The sequence below is a fragment of the Sinocyclocheilus rhinocerous genome, unplaced genomic scaffold (assembly GCF_001515625.1).
Source record: "Sinocyclocheilus rhinocerous isolate Xijiao unplaced genomic scaffold, SAMN03320098_v1.1 scaffold1167, whole genome shotgun sequence".
Taxonomy (NCBI): Eukaryota; Metazoa; Chordata; class Actinopteri; order Cypriniformes; family Cyprinidae; genus Sinocyclocheilus; species Sinocyclocheilus rhinocerous.
In genome coordinates this window covers 434,670-452,380 of record NW_015648750.1, presented here as the reverse complement: position 1 = coordinate 452,380, position 17,711 = coordinate 434,670, and the positions used below count along the sequence as shown (strand labels likewise).

General features: G+C 40.8%; 1 protein-coding gene across 1 annotated transcript in view; it reads right to left on the bottom strand.

The window, feature by feature from the left end:
- The window catches only part of LOC107710229 (PR domain zinc finger protein 5-like), a 76,496-nt gene that overhangs the window by 20,330 nt on the left and 38,455 nt on the right, over positions 1-17,711 (bottom strand). The window contains exon 11 of the mRNA XM_016514966.1: positions 15,402-15,495. Within this exon, the coding sequence (XP_016370452.1) occupies positions 15,402-15,495 (94 nt within the window). The remainder of the gene's footprint in view (positions 1-15,401; positions 15,496-17,711) is intronic.

Here is a 17,711-nt window from a genome sequence, read left to right as displayed (position 1 = left end):
GGCTCGTCTGCCAGTGGGTGCCCCCCCACGCATAAAAGTGAAACTCCGCCTATGATTGTGCTGTTACTCCTTTCGAGCCGAATTTCACAAAATTGGGTGTTATTTATGGGGAGTAGAATTATTTATTTATTTCAATGAATGTAATCGATTAAATATCATAATATTTAGGCTATAATGTTACAAATCAGGTTGGTTTGTATTGCTGATGTAATATGTAAATGATATGCGTGCGGCCCGCGAGACTTGCACTTGGACCATAGTGCGGCCCGGTGGAAAAAAAGGTTGAGAACCACTGGTCTACACTGAAGTGAGAGCAGCATATAGCTCCACTAAATAGCGCACAGGGGTGTTCATGCAGTACAGGTTCTTGCAGCTCAGTTTTTAAAGAACTTTCATTCTGTTTCATTTGCGCTCTAGTTGTTTTTGAATGCAAGAACGCATCCTATGTGAATGGTCCTGTTTGAATGAATTTACAGGTTTAGTGCTGCACTGATATTAAAATTCTAGCCAATAATCATAAACTGTTAAAGGGTTAGTTCACCCAAAAATGAAAATTCTGTCATTAATTACTAACCCTCATGTCGTTCTAAACCCGTAAGACCTCCGTTCATCTTCGGAACACAAATTAAGATATTTTTGATGAATTCTGAGAGCTCTCTGACCCTCCCATAGACAGCAATGTAATTACCACGATCAAGGTCCAGAAACGTAGCAAGGAGATCGGTAAAATAATCCATGTGACATCAGGGGTTCAACCGTAATTTTCGAAGCTACGAGAATACCTTTTGTACGCAAAGGAAATAAAAATAACGACTTTATTCAACAATTCGTCTCCTCCGCGTCACCCTGGTGCCATTTTGGAGAATATCCACTGGAAGTAAACTGCGTATGCTGCTCTGTGTCAGCTGTGTCACGCACCACAACATTATAATGAACAGAATAAAAAAGAAAATTCATTTTGAGATCTACTAAAATTACATTTAGCACTCTTATTGGTTGATAACCAATTTAGTATCAATTTATTTTAGAAATATATAATATATACAGTAAGTCTTTAAATTAAAAATGATAGTTCACCCAAAAATGATTCTGTCATTATTTATTAAATTAAATTTTATTGCAAAACTGCATGACTTTTTTTCTTCTGCCAATCATAAAGGAATATATTTTGGAAAATGTCTCCGTGTATTTGTATACAATGGAAATCAAAGCTCTCTATTTTTTTTTTTTCAAAATATCTTCTTTTGTGTTCTGCAGAAGAAAGAAAAGGTGTGGTCACATTTACCGCTGCTCTGCGAAATCTCACGGGTGAAATACAGTCATTCCAATAGGAATTTCCAATAGGAAGGTTTTGTGTGATAGTGGAAAAGTTCCCCACTTCACTCATGTTCAAGTTGGTCATGCAAATTTGCTGCACTGACCAACAGAAAAGCATGCTTGGTTTGAAAGTGACTTCTTTATTCTCCATATGCTATTCACAACAGACAACAGGCCTTTTTCAAAGTGCCACTTCGCTAATGTGACTGCACCTAAAGTCAGGTTGGGTGAGTAAACCTTGTGGGTAAATTAGTTGTTTTGATGGTTGTTATTGTTTGTGTAGAAGTATGTATGGGCATATTTTATTAGTAATGTAGGGTTGGTAAAGGTTTTGTTTGGTTTTTTTTTTTCTTCCCTAGGGGCCTTTCTATGAGCCTGAGATGCAAATTAGCATATGCTATACTCTTTATGTGCAATGCATATTTTTCAGTTTTTTTTATTTATTTATTTATTTTTTGGCTGGAATCATGCTTTTTGTACTTTCCCTATCCATAAACAAATAAACAGTAATTCCTGTAAGTGCTCCAAAAGTGTGTACTGCCACTATTAAAAGTGACCCGACTGCCAGATGACATAATATCATAATATTATTTTGATTTATTGAAAGGAACACTATCTGAGCCCCTGGTGTGTGTGTATGTGCGGAAAGGCCACTAACTGATTTAGCATGTGTTGTAATGCGACACCGACTTTGTGAGACCTGAGTGTCTCTGCTCTCTTTCCAGATCCCCGGCGGTCCCCTGTGGCCCCAGACACCCCCTTCTGCTAATCGATCCGTTTGGCACCCCCCTCGTGTGAGAGTGAGTGTGTGTGTGTGTGTGTCTGGTGAACAGATGGTTGTCCCTGTCACATGCCGAGCATTGTGCTGGTGTTACGGGGAGATCTTTGTAGCTCAGGGCCTTCAGTATGAAAGCCATTAGGCCTGTCCATCACACTCTCCATCCTGGCTTCCTCTTTCTCATTCCAACATTCAAAGCAGGTTAACACATTCATACACACACGGACTGTAAATGTAGGCCTGAATGCCGCCGGGTACGGACCGGCAGACTGGAATAGTGCAGTGATATAATATTGATCGGTTTTGACCAATAAGTGATCGACTTTGATCAGTCACAGACACACCCAATCATTTCACACTTGACCTGGTGATTACTGACAGACCTCCACAACTAATGCTGCGGCCGCCACACAGGCTTAAACGTTACCATGTATGCGCTGTGTTCAGTAGATGAACACGCATGCAGAGATGTGTCAGGATGGTCGACTAGTGGGATTATTTTTGGCTGAAGGTGATTTGAATGATATGAATTAAGTGTTTGGCATAATTGGCGAAGGCTTTCGCATGATGATTTCCTTTAGCGAAAACATTCGGTTTCACATGTGATTTGTCTGTTCCGACCAATGTGAAAAAAAAAAACAGCAGACGGGCTAAATGAAAATTCTAATTCACTCTCTGAAACTCTCTTATTGAAAAATAAGCTATGATGTAGAGCAAACAACACCAAGCAACAACAGAGCAGGTTCTGGATTCTTCCTCTGCTATTCACTGTCACTGCAAAATAGTCTGAAAAATGTTTGTGAGCATCACCAAGTTGCCATAGCAGTGGCTTTGAGCATGTGACCGAAAGCGTAAATCTTATTGGTTGGCCAGCTTTTTCTGCAGTGAGAAGAAAAAAAGATTAGAAACACTCTGTAACAAAAAAAAATCTGCCGCATTGACATTTGTTCATTCAAATGAAAACGTTTATTGCACCGAATTTTTGCACCAAACATTAATTTTGTGAACAAGTCTTAAAGGGGGTTAAAAAAACACTATGCAAGTCAACGGGGAAAAGCAACTGAAGGTGAACTATCCCTTTAACAGGTACAATTGCAATTGTTACATGTGCATCTGGAAACCCTATGGTACATCATGGCGACGATTATGGCAATTAAACCATTTAATATAAAAAATGCAATCAATTCTTTGGCCGTGATGTTGCATATTGCCACTTTTCAGCGTCTCATGAGTCTCGTTCCATTCTGTTACACATCCAGCTATGTGAACGGCTCTCAAAACACTCTTTTGGATATGTCTCTTTTGGATATTATCCTAAACCAGCATAATTATATGTTAAACAGTTTGACGAATCCTCCTGATGAATCCTGACCTACTTCTACCGATTCAACATATGATGCAAATTATAATTATTATTAAAGGAAATTGTAAAATGGGAAAGAGAACAAATGCATGTTTTTTTCTTATTATTATAATACGTTTATGGTGTGTTGAGATTGACCATTATTTTTTCTAGCATGAAAAACTACTAGCATGAAACAACCCTCCAACTAATCAGTGTTGAAAAAGCATAGTTTTGAATAGTCCTACTCCCAGTGCTGTCATCAAATCAATCAACAGTGGCAGATACAGTAACTGAGGAAAAATATTTCCCAAACACATCTTGAATCTGAATTCATTCAAGTGGAAAAAGCTGCTCTTCTTCTGTTGTTTGGATCCAGCAGTAGGCAGTTCAGTAGAGATGTTTATATCACACACATACATAATTTTACAGGACTGGATGGGTTTCACTTTCCAGATGTGGACGGACAGTGTGTGTGTGTGTGATTGTCTAAGAGTGCACTGTTGGACTACTGTGAGGACACAGGTTCCTGCAGCGAGAACATCCCAAAGAATTACCCATCACTACACACACATACTCGCGTGCCTCAGCTTCCTTTAGCATTACAAGATACATGTGCAGGACTTCCTAAAGCTGTGCTGTAACATTTCATGCTATCCTTCCACATCTGAGCACCATAAACATGTCACTCTAGCCCTGAGATAGTACCACTTTGCCTCCTCAAGGTTTAATAGTTGTGATCATTTATCTGATGGAAGACAAGTAAAACCCTGTATTAAATCAAGTGAAAAACGTTTAGCTTTTGGTCGACATAAAGTCTGCTCCGCTTTGCTCTTCACTCAGCTTGTTCTGGCCAAGAACCGCCCACTTTGACAGGAAGAGATCGTCTGACTGACCAGGGGTACATTTTCCATCGTTATCCAACAATGTTTTCAAGTTCTGTTGTCAGGAACATAGTTCAGCGATTTGCTGTTTCGCGAAACCATAGTTCCAACGATTCAACTGAAAAAGTTTATTGCACCGAATTTTTGCACCAAGTGTTTGTTTGGTAACACTTTAGTTTAGGGACCAACTCTCACTATTAACTAGCTGCTTATTAGCACGTATATTTTATTTTATTATTAGTACTTATAAAGCACATATTAATGTCTTATTCTGCATGACCATATTTTAGATCCCTTAATCCTACACATAACTAAACATAACAACTACCTTACTAACTATTAATAAGCAGCAAATTAGGAGTTTATTGAGGCAAACGTCATAGTTAACAGTTAGTTAAAGGTGGGGTATGTATTTTTTCAAAAACGCTTTAGAAAACTGAGTCGGGCCGAGTACCAAAACAAACTTGGAGCCAATCAGCAGAAAGGGGCGTGTCTACTCATGATGTGGAGGAGAGAGCGCTTAGTGCACAGGACGTACAGTAGCGAGCCGAGCAACGACAGAAAGATAGAGATGGCGGATAAAAAAAACAAAAGAGAAAAACGTCTGCGGAACAAAGGAAGGCTTACGATAAGGCAAGAAGTAGGACCCGTGTAAATATCGGATCAGCTTTCCAGCGCTGGAAAGAACTCGAGGAGCAGAAGGCCTGCGATCGGACGCCGAGGTTGCCTTGTTTCTACTCAATAGGTGAGTAACACCGTGTCCCGCGCCGCAACAGCTGGACGCGACAAAGCGACCGTTGAAAATCATTTGAAATTTGTGTCAATACGTCATAAATAGAACGCAGCAGCAGTTTTATGTCTGGGATTTGTCTTGTCGCGCCGCATCCAGTGTAGACAGCATCACTGATTATAATGAGTTCTATAGTATTCTGTCACGCCGCGCCGCTCGCGTCCGGTGTAAACACGGTGTAATATTGGTTTTGCTTTGTTTCGCAGAACTAATCGTTGCCTGGGTTGCGTACGCATGTGTGGGGCGGAGCTATCAAAATAGGGGCGAGACCCTTTTGGGGTAGGGGCGTGTTTGTTTTGGTGATTTCAAATATCAACATTGGCTACCAGAAATCACTTACCCCACCTTTAATAGTGAGAATTGATCCCCAAACTAAAGTGTGACTGTTTTGTGAACAAGCCTTAACATGTACAATTGCAATTGTTAACATTTTGAAACCCTTTCAAAGAAGTTGCATCACTAAATTAATCACTTTACAGTTCCATGACTACAGCAATTAAACCATTTAATATTAAAAATTCAATCAATTCACTGGCCATAACGTTGCATTTCACCACTTATCAGTGTCTCATGGGCACGGAGTGCTGAATGAGCACTGAAACAGCCGTGACTAGCCAGTTTTCAATGATGGATCCTATGGTAGTTAAGCAACACAACACAATTAGTTTTAAGTGTTATTTAGAGCTTAGCTTATTGACAAATCAGTCACTTATAGCAGTTTCTGTGTATGACTTTCCACACAACATTGAAGAAATGAGTTGTGTTTAAACTTTGTGGTCAGGATTTCCATCTGTCCAGAAGTAGTAAGCACTGACTACTTTATGGACATTTGTCTGACAATGTGGAATATGTTGTGTGACTAAAGCAACAGTAACTAAGAAATACCTTTCATTTCACGCCATGAAACTCGCAATCTCTGACAAATCAAGGGATCAGTTTTTCCTGAGAAACGCTCATTCTAAGACCAGTATCCTGTAAACACGACTGTTTTCCAGTGGAATGATTAAAACCTGAATTTGTGTCAATACGTCATGAATAGAACGCAGCAGCAGTTTTCTGTCGGGGACTTGTCGTGTCGTGCTGTGCCGCATCCAGTGTAGACCATAGATATGTATATATATCTATAGTGTAGACAGCATCACTGATTATAATGAGTTCTATAGTATTCTGTCACGCCGCGCCGCTCGCGTCCGGTTTAAACACGGTGTAATATTGGTTTTGCTTTGTTTCGCAGAACTAATCGTTGCCTGGGTTGCGTACGTATGTGTGGGGCGGAGCTATCAAAATAGGGGCAAGACCCTTTTGGGGTAGGTGCGTGTTTGTTTTGGTGATTTCAAATATCAACATTGGCTGCCAGAAATCACTAAATGAACAAGCCTTAACATGTACAATTGCAATTGTTAACATTTTGAAACCCTTTCAAAGAAGTTGCATCACTAAATTAATCACTTTACAGTTCCATGACTACAGCAATTAAACCATTTAATATTAAAAATTCAATCAATTCACTGGCCATAACGTTGCATTTCACCACTTATCAGTGTCTCATGGGCACGGAGTGCTGAATGAGCACTGAAACAGCCGTGACTAGCCAGTTTTCAATGATGGATCCTATGGTAGTTAAGCAACACAACACAATTAGTTTTAAGTGTTATTTAGAGCTTAGCTTATTGACAAATCAGTCACTTATAGCAGTTTCTGTGTATGACTTTCCACACAACATTGAAGAAATGAGTTGTGTTTAAACTTTGTGGTCAGGATTTCCATCTGTCCAGAAGTAGTAAGCACTGACTACTTTATGGACATTTGTCTGACAATGTGGAATATGTTGTGTGACTAAAGCAACAGTAACTAAGAAATACCTTTCATTTCATGCCATGAAACTCGCAATCTCTGACAAATCAAGGGATCAGTTTTTCCTGAGAAACGCTCATTCTAAGACCAGTATCCTGTAAACACGACTTTGTTTTCCAGTGGAATGATTAAAACCTGTGCACGGTGCATCCTGGCCAACGGAAATTACGTAAAGCCAGCCCATTAGACTGGAATCAGACTAGATTTAAAGAAAGCTATTGTCATTACTGTGTGCAACATCCATCAGTTGGTCAGTGAGCGGTCCTGGGTGGAGTGTGGAACCCCAAACTCCTGCTTTTTTAAATAGACTGTAATCCAACTATATTGGTGTAGTACCTCTCTGACTCTGCTCTCTAATACAAAAGTGAATGATACAGACTTCTGGTAGAAAAGAAATGTGGATAAGGAAAACATGATCCCTTTCATCAAGTTATTATTTTTTTTTTTTAAGTCTAAGACATAGGTCTTCAATCCTGCTCCTGGGGACCCACTGTTCTGAAGAGTTTAGCTACAACCCTAATCAAACACAGCTGAAGCAGTTAATCAAGGTCTTCAGGATCACTTGAGAAATCACAGTTCAGATGTGCTGAAGCAGGGTGTGGATATAAAATGGGCTCTATGTACAGGACGTATAGCCTGCGTACGTATGGTGAAATCTCAGGCTGCTTAAAAGCTTCCGGTCTATATTCAGTCACAGCAGGAGTGCATTACCAGCTGCAATCTTTTGCCAGTGAATGATTAGTATAAAATAATTTTTATACATTTTATTGTTAGAATATAACACATTAAGTATACCGGTCACGACTGCCTACGGAGAGGAGCGAGGAACGAGGAAAACGCAGGCGAATCACAATCAACAGTCTTTTAATAATCCAAACCGGGGAACAGACGAGTAGCACAACATCGGACGTTAGACACCGGACAAAGGAACCAAGGAACAGAACATTCTTTAAATACATAACTAAACGAGGGGATGAGACACACCTGGGATCAATGAACACAATCAGAACAGAAACAGGAAGAACCAAATATGGGGCACATGAGGGAGAAAACACACACAAAACAGGTCCATAATCCTGACATATCGCCCCCTCCTAGAAGGCGCGTCCTCGCGCCGTAGATACAACATGGGGAGAGACAGGTGGGAACTTGGGAGGAGGCTCAGGAGGAGGACGGACACACGGGAGGGGGCTGACAGACAGAGTCCAGGGAGGTGATGAAGGAAGGAGGAGACAGACGACCAAATATGAGAACATGAGGGAGAAAACACACAAAAAAAGGGTCCATAATCCTGACATATCGCCCCCTCCCAGAAGGCGCGTCCTCGCGCCGTAGATACAACATGGGGAGGGACAGGTGGGAACTTGGGAGGAGGCTCAGGAGGAAGACGGACACACGGGAGGGGGCTGGCAGACAGAGTCCAGGGAGGTGATGAAGGAAGGAGGAGACAGGAGGGGCTTGGGAGGCTGGGAGTCCTTTAAAACAACCTGTGGAGATAATTAGATTGGGTTACATATTTAATTGAATTCAGATACATTTTGAATTACTTTCAGTTGCATTTTAAATTGTTACACTGTAAATTAAAATATATTTAAAAATAAATTATGAAGAATTAGTAGTCTACGTATATAATATTACAATACACTGTAAAAAGTGTTCAGTAATATTAAATAGGATGTCCCTCTCCATTAACCATTTCTGATCTTGTTTGCTTTTTTACTGAACAGCTTCACCATGTTTGTGTTAGGGATCCCTGGAAAACTGCTACATTAAATCTAAACAATCAATTCAAGCTTCAGGTTACAGATAATAAAATAACTGAAAATATAAGAATGAACTGTCAGACTTGAGGTGTATTACCATACATGGCAATCTAACAATAGAAACAGTATTTAAAATACTTTGTGTCAAGTGAAGACATTCCTATCACAGCAAACACCTATCAGAGCCACATGACAAGGGTTGGGTATCGTTTGAATTTTATCGATTCCTAGTTTAGATTCCAATAAGATAAAAAATTATTCAAACAAAAGTCAAACATTTAGATGTCAAACATTTATTCTGTCTTTTTACAAAGCATTCTGTTGCAGCTGAATAACACGAGCAAAAATCAGCAGCCTACAGAACACTGCAAGAGGAATTTTGCCTATGCTTTAAAAAAAAAATACCACAGCAAAAACTACTAGATTAATATAAATTTCAAATAGTAAAGTGTTAAAGACAAGTAAACAGTCAGTAATAAGATAGGAACAAACAAATCAATTAGCAATATCATAAATAAATACAACTGAACAAAATTTCAGGTACAGAAACTGTAATTAAAAGTTTAAAAACACTGAATATATTTAATAACTTTAATCTATATTTTATTTATGAAAAGAAAACTATGCAGTCAAGATCAGTGAATGATTTTCTTTTGTTCTTTGATTAACATTAATGACAGGCAGCACGTTTATTAGGCTGCTGTCTCTTTAACACCGAACGCACGCAGATCTAAAAATACTGTACATGTGTGTTCTTTCTCATCTGTTTACGTTCACGTAAGACAAAAATGGCTGCGTTTATGATGATATACTGACGTAGTTTTCTGCATATTGGTCGACAAATATGAAAGAAGTCAGTTTCGGCCCGGAACAACCTTTTCTACAGTGGAAATACACGGAACGGTTCGAGAACGGACACAAACCGGGAACCCGTACCACGACCTCTGTTCTCGCGCTTGCGCTTCGTGTGCGCTGCAGGCAAATAGGGCGCAAGTTCTTTCTGTTCCTGCACTTAAATCGTTTTTAATCACATTAAAATGCGAACGCAGGAATCGTTAAGCAGAATCGAAATGCACGCGTCTTATCGAATACCCGGTTCTTGGAAATTTGGAACCGGTTCTAAAATGGAACTGGTTTTCGATACCCAACCCTACACATGACAGATGCAAACAAACGTGCATTACCGGGAGCTCTGTTGTTATTGCTACTGTCTCTAAGGAGTCATAAAAACTTGAGGTGAATGGAGTTTAAAGCTAAACTCTATTTAAGTGCTGATCAAATTGGCGTGAAAGTCATGCAGCCTTATTAGCCAGATTAGCTAGAAGATGATAGCACAGTACTCACCCTAAAGTTGTCGATGTAGCTTGAAAGGTTTAATGCCCTTCTCCGCTTTGGTGTGACAGCTGACAGACTCGAAATGTGATGAACAGCATTTACAGTAATCCCGAGAAGTTCTTGTTAAGCTGAAAAAATCATCTTCTCCTCTGTCATTCTGAAAGTTCTTCATGAGAAACAATGGCTTCCAGCGCAGCACTGGATGTAAATAGGCATCCTGCAGGAAAAATGAGGAAGTGACCGTGCATAGAGCCCATTTGCAGGACAGTGGGATTTATTGAAAAACAATTTTTTTTCAGTTGGTCAGAACAAAACTGGCAGACATGTCATTTACTTGTTCAAATGACATTTTCCGGTGAAACTCTTATTTTGGACATAATTCTGAAGTACAGTGAATATCCACAGCGGTGCGTTGACTGACCGCCACACATACACCTCAAAACAATAGATTAATCCGCGCTGAGGAGCCGGGCCGATGCACAACCCACAAGAAAACGGCCATCTCTTGGTTGGTTTAAATATAAGGCTCAGAGATTCTTTATCCCTGAAAGTCCAGTCTGATGTTGAAACTTTGGTTTAACAATGATTCCTCAGATGGTTACCTTTTTAAATTATCCATTGTGTCAGTGATGTTGCTCATTGGTTTACACTGATTATTTATGTACTTGCTCAATAATCAATTCTTCTCTATTAGGGTTATGACCGTAAAAAAATAAAAAATAAATAAATAAAAAACTTTTTGTTAATTGAGATATAACTGCAATAAAATACAATTATTAGATGAGAAACTTTGCTTTGCAAAAAACTGAAATATGCTTAAACACTAAAGTCACTCAAAATTACAATTGGAAATGGAAATAAACAAAAAACTGAAATGAAAATATTAAATCTAAATAGTAAATCTAAATGCACACAGCAATTATTAATAACAATTAAACTAAAATTAAAATGAAAATGTAAAAAATAAAAAGCTAATTCAAAATATTTATAAAAAAAATTCTAATAATATATAATACTACTAAAATAACACTGTTCAGTATAGCATCTTCTGTACTGCAGCTTTAAATCAGTTTATCAACAATTTTACATCTATCAGATTTGAATATTACTTCAGTAGTGAGTCTGAATTAAACAACTCTTTCCAAAGACAGTTTTAGGAAATCTACATCCAAGTTCATCCTTAAATGGCATGCTACATTCATACCAAACAGGACGTAGTTCTGTGGAAACGTTTCTAGCTAATGTTAGAGAAGTGTGTTCAGATCATGGCTAATGTTTTGTGTCACTTTCACCTACGACCCTCAATAGCATGTGCACTGACCTCATGGCTGAACTACTTTCACTGATGAGGGCACTAGACTAATGTGGCTTTGTAAACAGAACATCCATTCACGCCGGAGTCCTTGGATCTGTTTGGACAGTGTTTTTAGTTCGACCTTTAAAGAGGAACACCCATTCCGTCTTAAAACAGCCCAGTCTCTATGCGCTTTGATGTCCCGTACTGTATCTTAAGGCTGTGACACACCCTGCCGAAGGTCGCCTAAAGTTGGGTCGGCATTGAGCATCTGTCGGCCTAGTTTTTACAGTGTGTTTTGCACCAATGGCACAAGTCAGACCCTGTCAGTGGCTTTTTGGCCGATTGAGCATGTTGAATCGGCAGTGGAGGCCGTCAGTGAGAGAGATCGCGCTGATTGGCTGTTCAGCTTAGCAAACCAGTGCACAAAAAAAATGGAAGTGACAAAATCAAACAAGTCGAGTCAAGACGGCACAAAAGAAGGCTCTTCTCATTTTTCATATCGACAGTCCTAGTTCTGGTTTCTCTTTTTGAATGACAAATACAGACTACTGCCACCTGCTGGTATGGAGAGTTGTTTCGTCTCATGCAGGCACAGAACATACGTACTAATTGGCCATTGGCTGAGTCTTTGCACTGTTTTCAAGCACAATTTTTTGACCCTGACGCAAGCGACGTGAGTGAACACCACAGTTAGCTTTCGTCGCTGCCTGTTCTTTGATGAGGTTTGGTGTGTCTGGGCCTTTAATATGAATCATATGAAGTGTTCCTCCATCAGTAAAACAAACAGTATCGAGATACTTAAGAACACATATAACAAATAGCGCTGGATGAAGTAGATTCAACTCTAAACACAGTAAAACACGTTGTAAATGGAAACCTTTTATGTTCTCTAGAGCGCAAACACAAATATGCACTGGGTAGTTTGCCAAGATCTGTTTCGCCAATGTTAGTAGTACAACTTCATCTTTAGCACCTCCGTAAAACCAGACCTGAAGGGAATTATTATATTTGCGGGTCCTTGGCATCAAACAGTTTAAAAAAACACTGATCTGTGGACAGCGCGTTCTGTCTCTCTCACACACAAGACATTTACACGCAAGCGACTAAAATTAAAAACACGCTTTTTCTCTTCCTCTCCATCGCTTTAATAACTGCATAGCAACGCCTACAAATAACTGAAACAAAATGCTACTTATTGAGAGGCTAACTTTGAGAAAATTAAGCTGTGTCATGAATAGGTGGTCAATCGCACAGCCAGTAGGCTATTTTAAGTTTCATTTTTTAAAATCATGAATCTCCACTTCATCAGCATTGTTTTGTTCTCTGTTGTTGTTTAACAGCTGTGAGCATGCTGATGGATGTATTTTTTATCATTTTGTTGATTTTTTGCTGTTTTCATGTTGTTTTTAAAAGGTTTAAAACGCGTGACACCTTCATTCTGCCCGGTGTTGCTGTCACTGATCGTTTGGTCCTCAAGTCTTAAACACATGTGTTTTAGTTACATACTCAAGATATTGAATTGAATTTAACTTTTAAGCGCTGTTTTTGACCAAAAAAAAAAAAAAGACCCTCAGATGAAATCCTGCAGACGCCTCTGGTGATATCAACTTCAAATTTGGAACATAAATTAGTTAGACCTATGGCTTTGATTTGATAATTTTAGATTCCAAAATATTTTTCTAAGATATTTATTTTACATATTTACATATTTTTTTAGTACAGTACATTTTCTTCTAAGTAAACAAACTCCTATTTTATTTTTTTTACTTTGTTTTTTTATGTTTTCACTTCAGCAATAATCTGCTGATTGTCTTCTTTAAAAAGAGATCAACCTTGGGTCTGTATTCCAAAGTGTTCGTGAATTACAAGCATTTAAGTGCATTTTCACATCTTTTCAAGTCAAAAAATATGATTTAGTATCACTGAATCAACCTAAATACATTATTTTATACCAACAAAACTGGTGGGGGTTGAATCAGGTAAAAATGGCTCTTTAAGGCTCTTTAAGGTTAAAGTTTTTCAGAGAGTCTTCAGAAGACTTTAAATATAAGTCACGAGTCATATGGATATCTTTTATGGTACTTATACATTAGCTGAAGAGAATAAAAGCATTCATAGCACTGTTTAGTGGTACAGTTGTGGCGTTATAAAATGGAAATGAGGTGAGGCTGTATGTTTTTAAAGGTGGTTTTTGTATGCCGCGCTGGCTAACAAGTGAAATCCCGTGTGGCGCCAGAGGATGACATCATCAACACGTTGAGTTCAGCAAAGGTGGATTTGCATTATTCTCCAACAGTCAGACGTGGCGTGAGCTGTTCTGTGCCCTGTCACGTCCAAACCCGGCATTACCAAATAAACAGCCTTGATCACACGTATAGCACATTCAGCGGTGCCTGAAAAGTCCGCGCTGTCACCACAGAAATGAAAAAGAGCTAAAAACACAGCTTTTTGGATGTTAATGGGCGGGTGGAATGAACGTTTTGTGTTTAGTCGAGCTTAAGTGTGGATCTGAGAAACAGATGGTTGGGTTTATGATTAGGTTTAGATGTCTTAATTAGGTATGATTTCATTTATAGGAAGAACTGGGTTGAGTTTAACTTTGGCAAAAGACTCTGAATCAAGCTTCTAATCAAGCAGGTAAACCAAACAAACAATCTTGAGATTAACCCTTTGAACCAGCAGAGAGGCTGTCAGCGCTGGGTTTTAACCCCGTTGAGCAGAGGTGAGCTGGGGGAAGGACAGAGGAAGACACAACTGCAAAAGAAATCTGTTTTCCTGCTAGATTTATAGCTTGGTCGATCAACACATATAATCCAATGATGTCTTTTAAGCTACACAACAATTTACTTTGCTTACCAAACTGAAGTTCTGGTTTTGGCATGTATTGTTATTTACTAATGTGTTGGGCGATATATTAAATAAGCATGATATATCACAATGAAGTTGCCTGTGATATAAAAACTAAGCAACTCAGTCATGTTGATGTTTTCATTTGCAAATATGAGTGTTAATACAGAGGTGTTATAGTAGCATCTCTGAGACATCAGTAGTAAAAGTGCTTTGAAAAATGTAAAGTAAAATCTCTGTGATTTTTTTCATATATTAAAAAGCTGTAGTAAATCTATTAAAATCTATATTGTGGCATTTATCCAAGTATACCAGATTATCCCAAAAAAAAAAGGGGCGGGGACTCGATTGTATCCATCAGTTGTTGCCTGGATGAATCAGACATTTTAAGTAGCACAACATCGGACGTTAGACACCGGACAAAGGAACCAAGGAACAGAACATTCTTTAAATACATAACTAAACTAAAAGATATTTTTGTAAAAATCCTGCTCTATACACTGATCTCCAGTTGTAGGTTGAATTATTAGAGTTTTTGGCTTCTGGTTAAGACCAGGTAGACAAAGATACCGTACAACACTGATGTTTCTCAGCATGCGTCTCTTTAAAAAAAGAAGAGCAAATAATACTAGTGCGGTTGAAAAAACTGAAAGTCAGATTTACAGGCAGCAGAGATCAAGGGTCACAATGCTGGATGCATACAAAGAGTGTTTCTTTCTTTCAGGCGCATCACTCACTCTCACCATGTCTACTGCATTCCAGCACACACGTACAGTGTTTTTACTCCACTGGGCATGTGTTGGCCTTGTTGAACTATGTGTGTATGTATGTGTGGGGTAGGGGTTAGAAAACAAGTCCGTATGTGTGTGTGTGTGTGTGTGGTAGTCTGTTGTTATGGCAGCACACTGGAATGTTGAGCTCTCTACTATAGAGGCTCTTTAATGATCATGCTCTCTGTCACCATGTTCACGCTGAGATGTTCAAAAAGAGAAAGACGGAGACAGAGAAACATGCCAAATGCAATTTTTTTTTTCTTGAATTCACTGTCTGTTTTCATGCCACGAAATAAGCATCTAAAGTACCGTTTAATACTGAGTTTTCCCTGAGTTTTAGCCAGCCTCTGGGGATAGATAAGTTCAGGATAAATGATGAAAGGTCAGCATACAGTGTACGTTTGGATGAGGAAGTACTGACCTGTGTGGCTGCGGATGTGCACTCTCAGTGTGCCGTTACTGGCAAACTTCTGGCCACAGTACGGACAGATCTTCTCCTTCTCTCCTGTATGGGTCTAAGAGAGAGAACGCAGTACAACAGAGTGTTAACATTTGAGAACGATCCTCTAACTTGTCTATGATTCATCTTTGATGAGAAATCAGCATCTGGGCTGCTCACAGTGGTAGTTTTATTTGTCATCTCAAATAAACTGCCAGTGAGAATACCCTAGATGTCATTACTCTTGCTGCTTTCTGTTATATACAGTAAAAGCTGTGCAAACTAAAGTGATCTGAAGTTCATTGCATCAGTTCAGTTCCCTTTCAGTCAGTCACCACGAGTCACGTCGTGACCGACGAATTGGGATCTCGCTTCGAGAGACCAATCTACTTCGAGTGTAAACCAAAACGAGCCAATGGACATTGGCATGCGACTTTTTATGCACAGCGTGAGCATAAAAAGGTAGCAGGTGCAACGCATACCAGCTTTTTGCTTCGGAGTCGAGCGATAACATTGTTCTGCTCCTGCCATATCTTCGTTTGTGACGACGTGTTCAACGCGCTCTAGGGAGCTTTTTGTGTTGGCGGATGGCGCTTCAGTGGTGGTCGTTCCTGTGTCGAGTGGGTTGCGCCCTTCAGGCTGCACTACCCCCTGTCGTGCTGCAAGTGGCCATTTTCCCTGTGCGTTCCCTGAAAGAGCCTATTTCTCTAAAAGAGCTTACACGGGTGCGTCTTTGTAAAGACGACGGATCGTCTTTTTAAAGATGCTATTTCACCCGTGCGTTTCTGGATGCGGTCGTTATCTGGCGCCGGATGATGGTCATGATCGCTGCCTCACGTTATAATAATAACAAAATTATAATAATAAAAATTATAATATACGAAGGCAATAAACACGCTGAGGTGGCGTTCGTGGATAAGTCATGTTCTCATTGCGGGAAGATGACCATCTCGGAGCTGTGGGCCAGTCTCAGTTTCCTCCAGGGAGGCGGAGCTCCGTTGCCTTTGCCGCGATCTAGTGTTGGTTCTCAGCACCCCGTCAGTCACGCCGCTGGGGCTGCTTCATATGAGACCGCTTCAGCACTGGCTTCATGGCCGAGTCCCGAGGTGGGCGTGGCAGCGTGGCACTCACCGGGTCCAAGTTACACCGGCCTGTCACCAAACCTTCACCCCGTGGACAGACCATGCGTTTCTCCGGGCAGGAGTGCCCCTAGAAAAGGTCTCCAGGCATGCTCTTGTTTACACGGCGCTCCCGTCGCATGTTGCAACTCGCCCGCCACCTCCTCCATTGGAGTCAGAAGGTTCTGAGGTCACTTCATGCCATTCACATTCCGGGTCTGCTCAACCGTACGGCAGATGAGCTGTCACGAGCTACGCTCCCAGGAGAATGGTGACTCCATCCCCAGACGGGCCAGCTGATTCGGAGACGTTTCGGAGCCACTTAGGTAGACCCGAGTGCCTCTCCAGAAACCTCTCACTGCCAGTTGTTCTACTCCTTGACAAAGGGAACACTCGGCACGGACGCACTGGCACACAGCTGGCCGCGGGGCCTGCGCAAGTATGCATTTCCCCCAGTGAGCCTTCTCGCACAGACGCTGTGCAAGGTCAGGAGGACGAGGAGCAGGACCTGCTTGTGGCGCCGTATTGGCCTACTCGGACCTGGTTCCCCGAACTAATGCTCCTCGTGACAGCCCCTCCCTGGCAGTTTCCTCTGAGGAAGGATCTACTGACTCAGAGATGGGGCACCCTGTGGCACCCGCATCCAGACCTCTGGAAACTTCATGTCTGGTCCCTGGACAGGACGCGGAGGTTCTAGGTGACCTACCCCAGCAGGTAGTTGACACTATCGCTTCGGCGAGAGCACTGTCTACGAGACACCAATAACGGGCCTTGAAGTGGAACCTGTTCGTCGAGTGGTGTTCTTCTAGCCGAGAAGACCCCTAGAGATGCCCGATCAGGGTCGTGATTCCGTTTTGCAGCAAGGGTTGGCGCGAAGGCTGTCTCCCTCCACCCTTAAAGTCTATGTCACTGCCATTGCTGCTAACCATGACCCTGTGGAAGGGAAGTCGGTAGGGAGGCATGACCTGGTCATCAGGTTCCTTAGGGGGGCGAGAATGTTAAATCCTCCCCGGCCCCCCTCTATACCCTCTTGGGACCTGTCTCTAGTGCTCAAAGCACTACAGCAGGGCCCTTTTGAGCCTTTGCACTCAGTTGAGCTAAAGTTTCTGTCAATGAAAACTCTGCTCCTGCATGCACTGGCCTCCATCAAGAGGGTAGGGGACCTGCACGCATT